The sequence below is a fragment of the Nelusetta ayraudi genome, unplaced genomic scaffold, assembly GCF_046127955.1.
Source record: "Nelusetta ayraudi isolate G7.1 ecotype Tasmania unplaced genomic scaffold, CSIRO-AGI_Nayr_v1 ptg000042l, whole genome shotgun sequence".
Taxonomy (NCBI): Eukaryota; Metazoa; Chordata; class Actinopteri; order Tetraodontiformes; family Monacanthidae; genus Nelusetta; species Nelusetta ayraudi.
Genome location: NW_027466092.1, coordinates 7,754,759 through 7,773,266, shown reverse-complemented (window position 1 = coordinate 7,773,266; position 18,508 = coordinate 7,754,759). Strand labels below are relative to the sequence as shown.

The 18,508-nt window shown below is 43.2% G+C and overlaps 2 protein-coding genes across 3 annotated transcripts in view; both read left to right on the top strand.

The window, feature by feature from the left end:
* The window catches only part of LOC142893456 (cornifelin homolog A-like), a 197,833-nt gene that overhangs the window by 16,874 nt on the left and 162,451 nt on the right, over positions 1-18,508 (top strand). The gene's annotated exons all lie outside the window — the stretch shown is intronic.
* On the top strand, positions 475-17,675 carry tmem102 (transmembrane protein 102). Of its 2 annotated transcripts, none has more exons than XM_076033998.1 (6): positions 475-887; positions 2,224-2,435; positions 12,163-12,501; positions 13,029-13,222; positions 13,313-13,525; positions 13,624-17,675. In XM_076033998.1, exons 2-6 carry the CDS (start codon positions 2,234-2,236, stop codon positions 14,221-14,223), a joined length of 1,548 nt encoding a protein of 515 aa, XP_075890113.1. In that variant the 5' UTR covers positions 475-887; positions 2,224-2,233; the 3' UTR covers positions 14,224-17,675. The 2 variants fall into 2 exon arrangements, with proteins under 2 accessions (XP_075890113.1, XP_075890114.1); XM_076033999.1 differs by lacking the exon at positions 475-887 and adding an exon at positions 945-1,762.

Sequence of the window (18,508 nt, the reverse complement as noted above, 5' to 3'; positions counted from 1 at the left end):
AAACAACAAAAAAACAACAAAAAAACAAAACAAAAAACAAACAAACAAACAAAACAAATATTATTATTTTTAAATATTATTATTAAAAAAATCTCTACATATATATATATATATATATATATATATATATATATATATATATATATATATATATATATATATATATATATATATATATATATATATATATATATATATATATATATATATATATATATATATATATATATATATATATATATATATATATATATATATATTGTTCTCTAAATGGGCAATGTAATGTCGACTGTGACAACAGTAAAATCTGCACATGCTGGATGTAAAATGATAGAAATGCATGGACATTTTTGAACGTTGAACAGAGATCGATAAAGGAACCATGCACCCTTTAAACAAGTGACCAGGAAGTGTCGTAGAGGTGAGACAGCCCACTCCCCACATGCTGCACCATGCTCTACCCGAGCCGCGCTGGGTGCAGATCTGCCCAAAGCTCCCTTTGCATTAGAAACGCCACAACCTTTGAAATCGTGAAACCACCGTGCTCGCGGTTGGTGCTGCTTTCCTAAACCCGGCAGCCTTATCTTCGGGAGGACTCAATTTAATCACAAACCTGCCTTCGCAAATCCGTTTGTAGTTTGAAAAAAAAAAGAGGAAAAAAAGGAAAAAAAAAAAAAGTGGGGCGTGCGTGCCACACATATTACTAATCCCTGGATCCTCAGAGAAGGACCATGATTTCTGGGACGGTGTTGCCAGGGGGAAGGTGGTGCCTGGGACCTGTTGTTGGAAATGACAGCTGAGGAAGGCGGATTGAAACACGGTGGTCACAACACGAGAAAAGTCAGAAGATAGCGAAGATCGCCGCCCCTCGCTTCGCTGTGTTCAGGGTGTGTGTGTGTGTGTGTGTGTGTGTGTGTGTGTGTGTGTGTGTGTGTGTGTGTTTATCCGTCTCAGGGTATTTAGCCTGTAGCCTCAGCGCTAACGGTTTTAACTGGTTTAACTGTGATTCGTGACGCGCAAGCGACCGAGAACCTACTCCGAGTGCACGGGCGTGCGTATTTGCGTCCGTGCGCGTGTGCATGTATAGATTTTTTTTTTATTGCGATTATGTGTTCGTGTAAGTATGCCGGTGCGCGCGATCGCCGCTCCCCGTTCACGCCGACCCTACCTGTCGTGCTAGCTAGCATGCTAATTTGTCAGCGCTAGTGGGGGGCTTTTTTTTATTTTTTATTATCAGCTAATCAAATAAATTAGCTGACTGTGGGCGATGTCCCACGCCGCTCTGTTCACCTCAAGTAAAATGCCACGCATATGCAGTAGCACATACGCGTGTTACCGATGCAGCACAGGGGGATTTGTCACATTTCATGACGTATCTAGTTAGCTAATGTTAACTTTTGTGAGTCAAGCCAGCCAATTTGTTGGGCTATTAGCCTAGCAGCTAGGGGAGCCTTCTCGGTAATTGACCTAGTTCGGAGGGGCCGAGGCCGTGTTGTTGTTACACCCAACTGCACTTTGTGTAAACCTCAAGTTTTGTAACTTCTTTACGTTCAGGAGAGCGAGGTTCTCACTAACGTGATGAGGCGAAAGCCTGAGTTGGAATGCAAAACAACTAATTGTATTATCAACGGTCTCTGTAGGCAGTTAAAAATAACAGCATTTTTGTTTTTGCGTCATGCATTCCTTTTTTCTTTTTACACCGTGAATACACTCTCCAAACCGTGATTTTCATACATGGAACTATCTTAAAAAGTTTCAAAAGGTATTAATTAAACAATCAATGTTTGTAATACAGGAAAGATGGCTTTTTTTTTTTGGAGGCAATGATCAATAAAAGTAGTCATGCTTTTATTAATCTTTATAATTATTTTATTTGGCAGCGTTCCGGCTGGTATATTTTAAAGCTGATGGTGTAATTTGGAAATATGCTTTATTTCTCCAGTGCTTGTTATTCCCTAAAGTGATTTAACATGTGACTTTTTTTTTTTTCTGGATCACCAGCCTCACTTGAGGCTGTTGCAAAACAAAACTAGCATTATGCAGAGTTGAAAACATTCTAAAGATATTCTTGGCCACTAGAAAAACTACTTTGAACAGTTTGTTCAGGCTGTGGTTATAAACTTTTTTTTCCTGTACTTTCCCCGTGTTTTCAGGGGAATGGACTCTTTAAACGCAAAACTCTCCCGGGTGTTGGCTTATTTCAGGCTTGTTCTTACTCTTCAGGGTTGTGGAGATGGAGACCCTGATGAGTGCGGTGGCACCACGCTCCCCGGCCCCCGCCAAGAAGCTGTCAGAGGTTGACTTCCGGTCGGGGGCCACCCTGGACCAGCTGTCATCCCAGGTGTCTGAGCTGGTCATACTGGAACAGGGGGACTTCGGAGACCAGACAGCTTTGGAGGTCCACACTGCCAAAGATTTCATCTTCAACATGCTAGGTAGAGTGCTGTTTCCTTGAATCATCTTCTGACACTCTCACAAAGAGGGCAGAAGGGTTACTGAATAATTGAAAATAATGATCGAATGAAAACCGTTGATTCAAAAGAGTTCACCGACCAAACTAATGTTTTGGTTATTTTTTAATCAAGGAACCCAAACCCTTGATTTGCTTTTCTGTGACTTGAATGAAAAGTTGGGAGTTTAGTTTAGATATTTAGATCTGCAGGTTGAGTGTTGCAAAATAATCCACATATTTTCAGACTGTGCTGTTGTGTTGTGTGTAGTAACAATTAGTATTTTTGCTGACAATTTGGCTTAGATTGTCAGCCTTGGACAAGCATGAACAACAGAGGCCTTGGTTCTACCATTGGATGTTTCTAATCAACAAGGAATGGTTGTGTTGTGAGCACATAAAGCACTGAAGCTCAAGCTCACTATGGTCATGAATTATCCTGACCCTTGATTTCCATTTCCTTTTATCGTTTTAAGCCATGAAGATTAAATGAAATGCTGTGCTCAGTTGGAATACTATGTGTTGCAATTGTTAAGAAGTAATGATTGACATTATGCGCTCATCCATAATCTCATAAAATGTTTGAATACATGAATCATTTATAGCTATGTGTTTATTAACCTATTTATGGATGCACTGCATTGAATTCACTTCCATACCATGTTGTCCATGACCCTATCTTTGTATTTGTGTTTGTGTTTATTCATTTATTTCTAATGCACTCCACAGCTGCCGTGTTCTAAATAGGAATATTTTGTAGTTACTGTGTCACAAAGGGCTTCTTGAAAAGCTTGTTTTTTTTGCCCACTGTCTCAACACAGTTGGGACTGATTTATTACCTGCTAAACAAGCAGCAAACCGAAAGATGGCTTTTACAGGACCCTGATTCTCACACTCCCTCAGACTTTACACAATGAAGAATTCCACTCATGGGAGTGTGGTGCTTCAATTTCATTCTGTCCAAAAAAAAAAAAAAAAGGACCTTGCACTGACGTCTCTCTGAGACAGGATGGGACACGCTTCTTATTCTTTTGCCAAATCTCCAAGTCAGGTTTGAGCTGACTAGTGCGGCAAACACGATCAGGACACGCTTGGGTCTTGTTGAAGTGGAGAACTATCTTGGATTTAATTCACTGTCAGACACATTATCATACAGCTGTTTTATATGCCTAGTCTTCCATGCAGAGTCAGTGGCTGTAATTAATGGTTGCACAGATTTAATGAGTTGATGTCGGCACATTCTTTTTTTTTTTTTTTTTTAAATATATAAAAAAAAGAATGTTGTATATAGTGTTGAAAATGAAGTGAAGCATTTTGCCTCTGGATTTGCACACAGGGCTTTCCCAAGTGCGAAGAGTATGTTTCTTAGTCCAACAGGGGGCACTCTCGCCCATCCCTGCTGTCCCCTCTCACCTTTGTCACAACTCTGTAAAACTTTCCCGAGCATCCCTTTCTTTTACTTTAGACTGTGTTTTTTTCCTTTCTTTCTCAGATTCACATCTATCTTGTCAGTACAGTAGAGCCCAGAATATCCTTCACTCAGTTTCCCTCTCACTGTCAGCTGTCTTCACTTCCTTCTGACAGTTACACGGGTCCAAACCCTCACAGAGAAATCCGGTGGCTTGTGTTTTTTTTTTCCTTGCTTAATGTTATTTTATCCCAGAGCGGTGGCACACTATTTATTTTTTCCCCCTACTTCTTTTCTGTGCAAAGCCCCCCACCCCCCCACCCCACCCCACCCCACCCCATACACTTTTCAGCTCTTCAGTTTTCTGAGGTTGCTTTCTGGCATTATCACCAGTAGCTTTGCTGGTATTTTCATAGCCGTCATGTCTCGCCGCCCCGCTGCGACAGCTCCGACTGCGGGAAGAGGGGGTTTTGTGTAGGATCCTAGAAATATAAAGTTAAGTCCTCGTGGAAGCTGCTTTAGATGCCTCCCTGGGCCCTGCTGAGGGTTGAATGGGTGCAGCGGAAAGCAAATTTCAGCCTGTTGAATAAGGGCTGTTGTTACAGCATGCATACAAACTGGAGGAGGCTTTGCTTGCAAAAGCATGTGCGTGCATGCATTGATTCTGAATGAGAACACCCGTGGTGGCTGTTTTTTTTTTCCTCCCCTCCAAGAGTTTGAGATGCAGAGGGAACCCCGCTGTTGTCCTTCTATAAACACAGTGGGGGAAGAGGAGAGTGTTGGAGATTAATCACTTGCAACACACCCTGTTTTTGAGTCAAAGGCCCGATAAACAACCTGTTTCGGGAAACACAGCACTTTGCCTTCAGACAAGCAGGGCGAGGGCTATTGCATCCAGGACTCGGTGAACTTGATGGAAACAAATCCATCCTGCCACGAGGGTACCAAGGTTAGACTTGACTGAATTCAACTGTTTCAGATCCTAATTGTTCTTTTACCTTTTTTAAAGTCGTATTGTTTTAGCGAGAACACTCTCCAAGACTGTTTGGCTCCAAGGGGCTTTTGGATATCCGTTTGTGAGAAATGAGTGGTGAATGTATGGTAAAGAATAAAAGGAACTGTCGTACTAGATTCCACTTCCTGCAGAGTGGATAGAATATGACTTACTCTCAGGATTTTGTCTTGGTACTCCATTTTAGTGGAGGGAGTGCTTTCTTCAAAGTTCATAGCTCAAACTGACGTTACTCTTTAAGATGACAGCGTTTAAGTTGAAATTGGAAACGCAAGATGGATTTTCTTTATAGGCCAACATAAACAAACTAGTTAAAATTTCAAACAATTTTTTTTTTTTTTTGCCATTTTCCTTGGGATGTTGCCTGCACAGCCCTGCTTGCTGTCGACTCTTGCTCCTGCCCAGTCGCTCTGCCAAGGTTCTGTGCCACCGGCTCGCAGCTGGTTGCTGCTTCCACTCCGGATACTTCCCAGGCCAGAGGAGACTCGCTGTGGTGGAAACTTTGAGTTGTCGTTCTCTGCGTAGGCCGCTTGGGATCAGAGCACACATGGCTGTTTTTGGCAAGCTGAGTTGCTTTTGGTGCCATTTAGATGTGAGGATGTGTCTTCATGTGACAGCCAGGCACCATTCCTGGTGTTGGGAAAATTAGTTTTTTTTTTTTTTGCTTGGTATGTTAGCAACCCCACTAAGTGAAATACATAATGCCATTATAAACATACTTATAATATAATATAATATGTATATATATATATGTATATATATATATACACATATATACATATATATATATATACATATATTTATATATTTATGCCAATTTTGTCTGTTATTAGTACTGGACTGGTGCACCCCACTGCAGATAAACTGCTGCCAAGCTAAAGATGAACTTGAGTCTTCAGAGTTTGCCGAAAACGTTTTTAAATGTGGAATAATGAAAGCCTTGGAACGTCTAAAGCCTTGCGCCGTGACATAAATGGCTGCTAAGAGGATCGTGTCCGTGTTAATTTACCGCGCTCACAACTTGTAAATTAGATTCTTTGACAAACGAGACAACAGCAGTATTGCCATTCAGAGGCAGCAAAGTGGCCTCAACCAGTCCGCCGTCTTTCGCGGCGTCTTAATAAATAAAACTGACAGAACGTGACAATGTTCTGCAAGAGCTGTTTTGACACAGCATGAAATATCATCTCCTCCGCTCTTCATTTTTAATAATTGAATAATTGCTTGCATTGTGATTTTGCCTCCTTTTTTCGTCACGCTTGAAGTATTCACGGTGGCGAAGGAGCAACCGCTAAGGTTACAGCTAATGACAGATAGCCGTGAGCTCAGTGAGTGAAGCTGTGATTTTTTAATAATTTAGTGCATTTCATGAAAATGGGGAGGACTGTTTTCTTAAAAAATCCTGACGCTTTGAGAGTTGGGAAACGAAAGAGATGACAAAAGAGATGATAGCCAATTGTAAATCATCTGAAAGCCGTTAAAGGGGTTAGCATTAGTACAACACACACACACACACACACACACACACACACACACACCTCTGAGGAGATAAAAATAAAAATCTAAAATGTGCAGATTTCTTCCACTCATGAAGTTAACTATACAGTACAGTTTTACTGTAGCTTGAATTGAGGTTGGATTGTGGTCACATGAGATGATGCTCTAGTCCTTCTTCCTCAGACAGGTGGTTGTCGTGGTCCTCCAGGTGGTGGGATCTCCAGCCCTACCACGTGCTGAAAGTAGTTCAAGTGTTTTCATGCTCTGCAAGTGTTTAGATGAAATATCAAAATGATAAAATTTTTTGCTCAACTCATCTCAGTGTGAACAAGGCCTCTGTCGCTGCTTTTCTTAATGAGGCGTGAGGTGTTGAAGGTTGGACAGCATCACTCCAAGGAACTTTGGCTCTTGAAGAGTGCATTATTTTTTATAAACGTTCTTTTCATACATAACTCTCCAACATCCACGATAGTGTGTGTGTCCTGAAGTTGACTTTATTCACAGTTTAAAAATGAAAAAATGAAAAAAATAATATCAAAGCAGGAGTGAAGAGGTGGAAAGCCTCCTGCCACCTCCTCAAGTCTTTCCAGGTGCTTTTGACACACTGCGTCTGTTTGTTGGGTTTAATCCCTCACCACATATGCCAACGTTATTTGGGGGGGTCTGACACACACTTAGCCTCAATCAGATTAAATGAAAGTGTCTCTATTTCTCTTCTCCCACGGTCTATTTTTGAGCTAATCTTTCACTTTGATATGTATTCATAAACAACGCGCAGACAGCAGGGCTCACCTTTCCGCAGCTTCGGCTGTCTGAGATTAATCCCGCTATTAGCGTGTGCGGCACGCCTGCTCGGAGGGCTCCGTAGAACAGCGCTGATAACAGCCGGTTGAAACCAGAGCAGACAGGAGTCATTTGTAACGGGTTCAATTCCTTCTGTTTCAGATGGAGCCCTGGTTTAACATTATTATGTCGTGAGCTACACCTGCATTTATTGTCTGAGGTAACATAGAAGTCGTGCAGATGTCAGGGTGCAGAAACTTCATACTGAATATTCAGATAAAGGCACCCAAACCACAGAGACATTTTTTGTTGTTGGAATAATTAAACTATGACACTTTCATACTTCATATTCACCAAACCCTGTGCTGGTAATAGAGCTGGACTGCTGAGAATCTAAGTTTGACATTAAATGTGCGAGTGTCTATTTTGTGAAATAAAGAAGTGCCTATTGAAAGCTGCATCTTAAAGGCACAGAACAAGAACAATATAGCAGGAAAAAGTCCACCACAAGTTTAGGAGCAACAGCGCTGGCCAGTGAATGACATGGCATCGCAGGAGCAGCTGCCGTGGCAAAACTTCATAGCGTTGTTGCGTCGCAAGAATAAATGTTGCAAATGCGTCCACCACTAATCTTGATGGGCTTTGACAAGAGTTGCGTTGAACACTGCTGTGGTTTGTGCGTCACTGGGCGCTCGTGCATGTCCAGTGTCACAGCTCTCACTAATAGGAATCCTGGAGCTGTTGTTACTTGGCTCAGCGAATAGTAATTACAGTTTTCAGTATACTTTGTTTGAATGACAGGTGGCCTGTCCAGCCAACCGCCTCACGAGTTGAGCTTTACCCTTGTGCCTGGGCTTTGCTTAGTTCCAGCCAGGTGTTAATTACCTAACTGGGCTTTGTGGACTGGAAAGCCTTGACGAAGGTTAAAGTGCTTCCCAGCAGTCATTTTACTCTACACACTCTAGAAAGCACACTGGCAGGATGTGGGGTTAATTGCATCATTATTAAAGCCATATGTTAAGCATGGGATACCCTTGGACCAAAACCTACTGTCAGTTATGTAAGTTCTTGGTGACTCCCAAAGAATAAAGTTCCACAATTGAAGAACGAGAACACTCCTAAGCACATCTGAAACTGTACCAAAAATAAATCTACTTTACAATTTTCCCGCTGTTACACAAAAATAAATCTACTTTACAATTTTCCCGCTGTTACACAATGAAGTCTGTGTAGCAGTACTGAATTTGGGGAAGGGCTCCCCTAATCTTTTCAGTAATGTTCTTTACCTCTGTTCACCACCATAATCCATTTGTTTCTACTTAAAGTCATGGAGAGTTGCGACAGTAGTTCCGAAGTGCACGTCTCTTTTACCAGTTGGTAATTAATATTTAATGGGATGTTGAGCGTTTCTCGGTGTGATTGCAGTGCACCCGCTTGGACGTGAGGCCATCGCTGTTATACAATATCTGCATGATTCGTCAGCACGGTCGGTGTGGAAACAAGGTCATTTGGTGGAGCTCAGTTGCCCATTATTATTATGAGCAGCAGTCAGGCCCATGTCGGCCCTGCAGCTGCACAACTGGAAGAATCCCATTTTCTGGAGAGAATTGCGCAACCGTTTTGGGAGTCAGTCAAACTGAAGCTTTGTGTTGGTGTGTTTTCACACCTTCCTCAGGCTGCGATTAGGATGGACGTCTTCCCTGGTATGATATACTGCTGGACATTTCCCTGCCAAGTCGCTTGATAGCTTACTATTTGAAAGCAAATGTCCCAGCACCCCATGTGAGGCCGGAGTGTGTAGTCTGTTGCTGTGTGTCTGTACAGTGAAGTCCGTCGGTTTTAAAGTTGTATTAAATTGATTTTGATTTACATTGTGATGCTATTACAAATTGAAATTTGTTTAGGAGTGATGAATTCTCACCTTCTTTACTGTGCAGTTTCATGTTTTATGTCTGTCGGAGTTATGTAATATACAAAATGCAATAACTACTGAAGGGCCCATTGTTTTTCTTTTTTCTTTTTTTTTTCGTGTTGCAGTGCTGAGGGATCCTGTCATCCTTGGCTCAACTCTGATCACTTATTCAGATGTTGTAGGAGAGCAAAGGTTGCTGATGCAGCAAGTGAGGGAGGGAGAATCATGCTCCAGTGAGGTTTAGAGCTTCATTTAGGCATTATGGGTTCCTTGAGCAAAGATGAAAAAACTAAAGAAGGAAAAAACCACATGCAGACACTTGGCAGACTATAATAGTACATGCTACAGCATTTTTTTTTAAGTTTAGTCATTGGGTAATAAATGCTGAAAGCATTGTTTTCAGGTCTTTATCGGTTAAAGACAATTGCTGTATTAAGTTGCTGGAGTTTTCTCGGACCATGACATTTTCTCAATTGTCAGATTTTGTGCAAATAAAGCCTAAGGTTATTAAGATCACTATTTGTACAATCAGCACTAAGATTATTTGTTTTATGTGGAAAGGGATGTTGTTTATTGCTTGATGAAAAGGTTTACTGCAACTGCTCAGTTGCGCTCATGACGTGGACAATGGTCATCACAGACATGAAACTGAGTCTGGTCTGAAGACGCAGTTATCAGGAAGTCGCCTCTAATGGAAATCTACATTCAGGGATTCTTCTTACAGGATTAGTTTTAATCCATGGCTGTGAAACCAGGCTGGACCGTCACCATCCTCTCTTCTCACACTTTGTTTTATACGTGTGTGTGTGCACGTGTGCATGCATGCGTGCACACTCCCTGGCACATGTCTGACACTGCCCATTTGAGAATTCGGATTAAAAAGTAAAGAAAAGAAAAAAAGTGCTCCTCGGAACTGCGTGACTTTTTCCATGGCGGGCGTAGAGATTGTCGGAGCCTCATGAACTGATAGTTTTTCCTGCACCTTCTCTCCCCTCATTGTTTTCGTCACCCCCCTTTCCTACTCTTCTCCCTCTTCGCCAATTTGACCCAGTTTATCAGCAGCAGATGAAAACAAATCAGAGAAGCCGTGTCTTCCAACTCGTTACCCCCTCGGCTGCGGTCCAGTCTACACCCCCCCCCCCCTCCTCCACCTCCCTCACTCTTCTTTTCATCTGCCCTTCCAACATCTTCGCCCCCTTTTTTCTGCCTTCATCAAAATACAAGATCTGACTTCTTGTTTCACTCTCACTCTCTGTTTCACTGTGTTGTAAGTTGTCTTTTTTTTTTAACCATCAGCTTAGCTTTCCCGCTATCACGTTAACGCTCGGCTCTTACTTCACCGTGCTACTTAAGCGACAGCACCAAGCCATCATTTCAGTTCACTTCAGAACTTTTTAAGTCAGCCTGGCAGGGATGTGGAGTTCTTAAGCAAAACATGTTGGAACGAGAGAGGCTGGCTTGTTCAGAAAAAAGAGAAACCCAGGTTTTTAGAATAAAAGACCCTCCGAAACCTGCTAATAATGTTAGCAGCATGAAGCGTCAGCCTGAAGCAGGACCGGTAATGTCACTCTAGGAAAGCAGTAATTTCGTTTTGAGTGCAAAGAGCAATAATAAAAAAGCCCTTTGTGAGTTTTGGAAATGGAATAGACATTTTCCAACACTGCTTCATCATCCATATTACACCGGAACATCGTTTGTAGGTGTGTCGTTTCTGGGTTTTGCTGAGCCGTTTATCTAAAACCAGAAACCTCTTGGGGATTCTTGTGCTGCATATTTAAAGCCGAGCAGCAGCAACTCCAGATGTCTCTGACAAACTTCTTTTTCCGCTTCACCTGTATGAACTTTTTCTGTGAGTACTGCTTTGTCTTCTTCACTGTCGTCTTCCTTTTACTCCTTGTCGTCATTTTGTGGTTCCTTCTATCTTGCGCTTGATCTTCATTACCTTCTTCTGAGAACCTTTATCTTCCTTTTCTTCCTCTTCTCCACCTTTGTCTTTTTTCCTTTTTGTTGTGACTTTTTCCTTGACGTTTGTCTTCACCCTTTTTCACTTTTTCTCGACCCTTATGTTCTTCATTAGCTTCCTCTTGAGTGTTTTTAATTGGTCAATCTGAGCTCATCACGACAAGCTGCCAGTGCTGGTTGTCAAATCTTGAAAGCAAGGTTTGACGCGTTGATTAATCGAGAAAAAACCCAAACCTGTTTGTGTTCCAGTTGTCGAACAGACAGATGCTTAGAAACGCCCGCACACGAGCCAAACACACACTTTTCGATATGAGACGTGTCTCCGGGGTTGTGTGCCCATGTAATTGGATCAAAGAAATCACATTGGGAGCTTTGTGCCCCCAGCCATGGCCTGCCGGCTTGGTCCAGTACCCCTGTCTCAGCTTCTCACGGCCTCTTAAGTGCCCTGCAGGGGATAAACACTTGAGCTGCAGCTCCTGCGGCCCCAGGGGTTCCTGGGCATCCATGCCTCCCAGTGTACAGTAGCAATTAGCTTCGCACAGCACAATTTTTTTTTCTGTCATTGGTCTGAGTCCCTCTCAGTTCCTTTTTTTTGAACGCTTTTTAATTCCAGCACTGCATCTCCTCATGGCCCTAGAGCCTAGGAAGTTTACCATATATCTAAGTAGCTGTAAAAAGGATTTGAATTCCCCACATAAAGTGTCCAGAGTTTAGAGAGATGGCCTTCAGCACTCTGGCAAAATGATGGCGGCTGCTCTGCGCTCCAGACGATTCTCTGATGACAAACTCAGCCTCCCAGCCTCCCCTTTCTGGAGAGTTACACTCAGGGAACACAATAATATATGGGACTATTCAACAGTGACTGACACCACATGTTGGTGAGCTGCTTGGCTATGTCTTAGTGTCAGCAGGGTGGTAGACGGATGGCTGGCTGCTGTTGTTTATATCATGCTCTTCCTTGTTTATACAGTATATTCACTCTGCACTGTTGTACGTGCAGGGATTTCCCATGATCCTTCACTTTCCCCACTCCCTAGTTTGCCTTCTGGATTGGGTATGGATCTTTTAGCTTCTCCAGTATTCTCAATATGGGAAATGGTGGACTCACTGTTCCTTTATCCCCTGCCTCTCCGCTCCAGGCTTGGTCCAGAAGATAGACCAGCGCCTCCCAGTGGCCAACGAGTACCTGCTACTGTCCGGAGGAGCTCGGGAGGGAGTGTTGGATCTCAACCCCGAAGAGCTCGGGGACTACGCCAAGGGGGCCGACTTTGATTTGGACTTCACCCTGCTGGTCCCCGCCCTCAAACTGCACGACCGCAACCAGCCGGTCACCCTGGACATGAGACACTCGCCGCCGTGCCACTCGTGGCTCAGCCTGCGGCTCTGCGACTCCAACATCCTGTCGCGGTGGAATATCTGCTGCCAGGAGGAGAACGGGCTGGCCGCTGAGGAAGATGCGGAGGAAGCGGGAGAAATAAGTAAGCGGCAATGTGATAGTACTGGGGTGCAGTTGAAAGCTGATGGATATAAATGGAATAAAAAGGTGGAATAAAAAAAAAAGCCAAATTTAGCTGTGATAATTAAATGCACGTTTCTCTGATGCCATTTTTATTTCCCACCTGGAAGGGCTTCTGTTCTCGTGATTGATGGAAGAAGAAATGCCTCCTTTGAAATTACACTTGAAACATTTATCTTCAACTTTCAGTCAAAAATATTGGCATGAAAGTACTTGCGGCTCTTACTGAGGCATCGTTTTCCCAACAGCATCAGCACTTATCGATATGAATCATTTTCTGTCGGTTTGGAAGCGCATGGGACACATTTTCTAATTGTATTCCGGCATTTTGCCCAAAATCTTTCCGATTAGGTCAAAGTACTGTAGGTTCTAAATGTGAGCCCAAGGTTCATGCATTTCAAGGAGCAATTCTCTTCAGTTCAGTTCACCTGAACTTATTCTCTCATTTTTGTGTGACTGTAGGTCTTCCTCCACTTTCCTCTTGTGTAGGCAAAAGCTCCATCCCATCCCTGGACTCCCCTCAGTCTCTGGACGGATGCTACTTCTCTCCCACCCTGGTGACGGACTGGTTCTGGGGGGTGGTCAGCGAGGCTGTGGAGGAGCTGAGGCGCAGCCCCCAGAGAGGCATTCCCACCCCAGAGCGACTGGAGAGGAATGGACCCCTCACCACCATCGTCCTCCAGGTACCGGACTCAGACTGTTGCCACCAGTTGGAAAGGATTTGAAAGGAGCCCCCCCACCCCATCATCCGCCCCTCCTATCTCTCTTTCCAGGCCGGATCCAGCCGGGTGTTGTACGACCTGCTGCCTGTGGTGTCGTTTCGGGGCTGGCCTGCTGTGGCCCAAGGCTGGCTGACAGCCAACCACTTCTGGGATGGCAAAATCACAGAGGAGGAGGCCATATCGGGCTTCTACCTGCTGCCTTGCTGCTCCCCACTGGGTGGCCGCCCAGACAGGGAGTGGAGATTGGCGTTCTCCCGCAGCGAGGTGTGAACGGAGCTGCTGCTTCCTCTTCTTTTTTTCTTTTTTTTGCCACCATCTCATTAACCCTGTCCTTGTGTATCTCCTGCTCCTTGTTTAACCAGGTCCAGTTGAAGAAGTGCATCCCGTATCCCATGGCCCAAGCCTTCCAAGCAGCCAAAGCCGTTTTAACCCGTATTCTGGCCCGTCCGCGCACGGGCCTCAGCCTCTACCACCTCCGCACCCTCCTGTTCTGGGCGTGCGACCGACTTCCCGCTGCCTACCTGTCCTCTCCAGACCCCGACACCCCTGGCCGCCTCCTCCTGGGTCTCCTGGACGACCTGGCTCACTGCATCCTGAGTAAAAACTGCCCAAACTACTTTCTGCCCCAGTGCAACATGCTGGAGCACCTGACGGACGGCCAGGCGCTGCTCGTCGCCAGGAAACTGGCCCACGTGCGCTCCGACCCCAGCGAGCACCTCAGGGCGGCCCTGGACCAGGCCCAGCAGGCGGGCCACCTGAAGAAGGAGCTCACCACGAGCACCAACGGGCACGGCTCCCCCGGACACCAACCGGCCAACGGCATCATCTCGCCCTCTGATGACAAGCTGGCGCAGCGGCTGCAGCAGCTGGTGACGGAGAACCCGGGGAAGTCCATCTCCGTGTTCCTCAACCCCGACGACGTCACCAGGCCGCACTTCCGCATCGACGACAAGTTTTACTGACGCCGACGCGCTGCAGAGAAGGTGCAACTGCGTGCTTCGGTCGCGCACGCCCTCTGAAGTTCTAGAGAAAAGTCACAACCGCAGTGCAGGAAGGCTGCAACACAGGCAGGGGTTCGCATGGAGATACGGCTCCATCCTTTTGCGTCGCATCATTTTGAGGCTGAACCATGCAAGAAACAGCCACGCTGCTCAAATGATTCAAAACCAAAAGAAAAAAAACACACACACACACAAGGTCGCACTGCAATCACACGGCGCTTAATGTCGGCGAAGTCGCACAAAAGACTTGATGTCACCCTTTGCCACGGAAATGATCCTCGTAATGAGCTGGCCTTAAGGAGATGTTTCAGCCTGGGCTGCAGTCATGTACAAAAGAGTCCAGTGGAAATCAACACAAAGTGTGTGATGTGTGTGTGTGTGTGTGTGTGTTTGCGCGTATGTGTGCGCCTGAAGCTTCTCTCATATGAATTATTCTTGTGAAGACATAGGGGAGCTTCCCTGATTGCTGCATTTCTCCCCCTTTTTGTTTCAGATCAGAGCGCACTGTGGCAGAGTTAAAAAGGAAAAACAAGGTGTGGCTGATGTAACTGAATGTAATGCTGTGAGGAGAACTGCCAAGTCTTAGAACAAAAAGTCTTCTCTCTCTCTTAGCCAAGTTTTAGTTCCACTCCTGCCCTTTTCTCTTTCGATTACCATGCCTCAATCAATGGCGTTCTTTTCAATTGTAAAAGCTAATCTTTCTCAGGTATCCTCTTTCTCATCACGCTCATGATTCTACTTTGTGTTTGTGCTCTGGAAATCTCCACTTTGACAACTTTTTCATTGACTTTTTTGAATTTCTTTCTTTAATGGCAATGGAATGTACCAAAGAGGAGAAGTTTATGTAGAATGTCAAAGTCTGGTCACAGCAGCATTGAAAATCTGAAATTTTCTTTGTAAAGAATTTCATCAAATTTTTGCTGATGATATTCTTAAGCTGTAATGCTAAATGGCTGTTGCATAAAAAAAAAAAAAGAAGCAAGTTGGCCTTTAAGCCATTTGCTCAGCTTTTCCATATTTGGAAGAAATGACTTCCAACATTATATAGGTATTGGCCCAGGATGTAGTGGGCCAATATTACAAATATCCAGAATTTATTTCACGTTATTTTTAAGTTATTGCTTAACTACTGATACATATCACAGATTAAAAGATGATTAATTCTAATTCTTTATATTATTAGCCACTCCTAATCTACTTAATATCCGAAATGTGTACAAATGTATTAAAATATTTGACTATTTAACAAATCAGAAAAAATAATTTTTATTAACTTCAAATTTATATGGCTCATATCACTTATGCTACTGAAAAACCTTAACAAAAAAACTGCCAGTTTTCATTCTCACATATCAACATCATTATTTGGCGTCAACCAAATAAGTTGCAGTATTTTTTCTTTGTATGTTCACTGCACTTGCGTGTTGTGACCACACATTACAAAGTCCACCAACATTTTTTTTCACTTTTCATTCGGTAATTAAGAGACCAGGATGTCTGGATGTGAAGATTCCAGTGTTATCTAAAACATTTCAGAAAGATGATATTTTGCTTCCAGCTTTATTTCCCTCATTGTTTGATTATGTTTATTTTGAAAATCTAATTTAGTATAGAAAGACAGGTACAATATAGAGTCATGCCAACTGATGATCACAGGTCAAGGTATATAATTAAGGGTCCAGCTCATTAAGAAAAGTTAACTTTTCACCGATGAAATTCCAGTGCTGTGTCTCTGATCATTTCTTTTACAAACTGCCTCTGACTTGACTGAATTTAATAACTGCCCCAAGCCTTCTCAGCGTGGTTGCTCCTTTTTAATATTTTTTTTTCCAAGGTGTGTGTGTGTGTGTGTGTGTTTGTGTGTGTGTGTTTGGGTTATACATGTGTGTTCACTTCGAGACAAACCAGGCAGCAGACACACAAACGCAGGAATACTGCCTGTCAAATCCCACCCTCAGCGGGTGTGTGTTAGTCGCTGGGTCCTATCGTTTCTCAGCAGATGCTCAGAGTCCACGGGGGGTCTGGAGGAAAGGGAACGGCTCCCACCTCTGGTCCTTTGAAGAGTGGATATGGGTCTTTTTGGGCTCTGGCAGCTGCCACCATCTTTTCCTGCCGAATTTTCTTCCCTGTCGATGTTGCTTTGGCCTTTTTACGTTCCCTCTTGGCATCCAGCACTGTTATGGGCTGTACAGCAAATTGGTGTAGTGGAAAATATAACTGGACAAGCGTCAATACTCCCCACATTCACTTAGACAAGTTTTGTTTGTCTTTGTTGTTGACTTTCAGTCAGTCTGCAAAAAAGGGCCGATGGGCAAACTTTGTTGGGACGGTAACAAAGCACCAAAAATGCTGTTTCCATTCTTGTGGAACAGGCGGGGTACACACGATATAAGCACACGATTGGTTACCATGAAGTTTACACTGATATCTAGACGATGCAGATTCTTCTTAAGCTGCTCTGATTGTTTCTCTTTACGTTACGTTCTGAACTACTGAGTGAATGTTTTACAGCATTTGTATCGTTTGTATGTGTGTGTGTGTGTGTGCGTGTGCGTGTTTGGCAGAGAGTTTGTGGAATACCAAAGCGGGTTGCCGGTGCATACTACTGAATGTCGAAGGACTGTGTTCAGCTATGTTTGTGTGTTCAGCACTTTTCTTCAAGACGGACTCAAGAGTTGTTACATTTGATCAGTAATTAAAAGGATGTATGCATTTATTTATTGGAAGTCAATGTAAGGTACTTTGCGTGTTTGACTGAGAGTTGGAAGTGTAAAACGTGTCAATTGTCACTTTATGCTTAAATAGGTCTAGTAAGAAAGTACAAGACACTAGAAGTAATTGACTCTCCTAATTTGCACAAAACTAAATCTCGGAGAATTTCAAATTCTGCAATTTTGCAGTAGTTTTTTTTTTACAAATGCAATCAAAAGCCCATATAGAAAGTTTACTATGTACGCGCCAGTGCTGCTGAAATGTATTTTCAATGAATCCTCATCTGCTGTTCGATTTAAAGACATTCGCTAAACATTTAACCAACCTTTGGAATGGATATCTGGCCAATAACAATGAATGTATCCTCTGATATTTTTCCCTGCACGGGAACGTAAAAAAACAAACAAAAAAAAACAACAACTAATTCTTCATTTTTTCTGAGATACTCATGTGCTCAAAAGATTACAAATCGTCTGACTTGCTCCACGCTTTGAGAAATTGAATTTGTTTTCACCCTCTGGTACTTGAGCTCCTTGTCTTTTAAAAATAAAAGTAAAAGTGCAAGAATGTTTTTTGGGGTTATTTTTTCTGTTGGGATTATGTGACTAATTTACTGTATTTATAACCGTTCTTTTCTTGGGGTTTGTATCGATCAATCTTTAAGCTTCAGCATGAAATAAATCACGACATTTCAAAGCAAATGGTGTGAAGCTGAGTTTGTAATTTGTGTAGTACATCTCTGTTCTTGTCACCAGTAGAAGGACTTCCGCAGTTTTACAGGAATTTTAATATGAGATGAAATGCCTCTTGAGGCCAAAAGAGGGCGCTCTAAGACTGTTCTGACTTTCCTCTGTGGTCAGTTTGGTGAGGGGACGTCACCGGATGCCGGCAAACGTTGACACAATTTCATTGCAACACCGGATTTTTGTGGAGCCACGAACAATATTTTTAATCAAGGAATAGAAGATTTCTTCTGCCCACCATATTTGTCCATACCTACCAGTTTCTAATGAAATATATAAATTGAATTAGTTTTTGTGTTTGTTTTAGAGACACATTATCTTTCACTCTAGCTAAATAATACACCCTCCTCAAATCATAAAAAAACTGCTTATTTTAGGAAAAATGTTGAAGCAGCAACGTTTAATCTTCACAAAATAGCAACTTAGTAGTGTGCTTTTATTTAGAACCCACACGCAGAGGAAGTCTCATGCTGGCGAATACGTAAGATACGTACGTAGAGTACACTGTTCTGGTAAAATGGCATGTATTTACGTGTTAACGTTGAGTGGCCTCCACTGTCTAATGAAAGTAGAAGTAGCAACCGTTCTGGCAAGTGACTGCAGTTAAATTGTTGGGCTCCTTCTGAACCTCTTCTAATTCCAAGCGTCAATTAGCGCACGTGTAGCCAATCACTCGCTCATGTGTCACGTGAAAGACAGAGGAGCCACCTCAGACAGTTCGGCCCGAGCCGTCCCCGAAATTCATATTTACGGTGTATTCTCAGGTAAGTCTAACTTTCCTTTAATCTGTT

Bases quoted from the DNA above. Each gene is read 5' to 3' on its own strand.
- tmem102 (XM_076033998.1), top strand. From the start codon at position 2,234: ATGGAGACCCTGATGAGTGCGGTGGCACCACGCTCCCCGGCCCCCGCC. The intron at 12,502-13,028 runs GTAAGCGGCAAT...CCTCTTGTGTAG, and splicing joins GGAGGAAGCGGGAGAAATAA to GCAAAAGCTCCATCCCATCC. The intron at 13,223-13,312 runs GTACCGGACTCA...CTCTCTTTCCAG, and splicing joins TCACCACCATCGTCCTCCAG to GCCGGATCCAGCCGGGTGTT.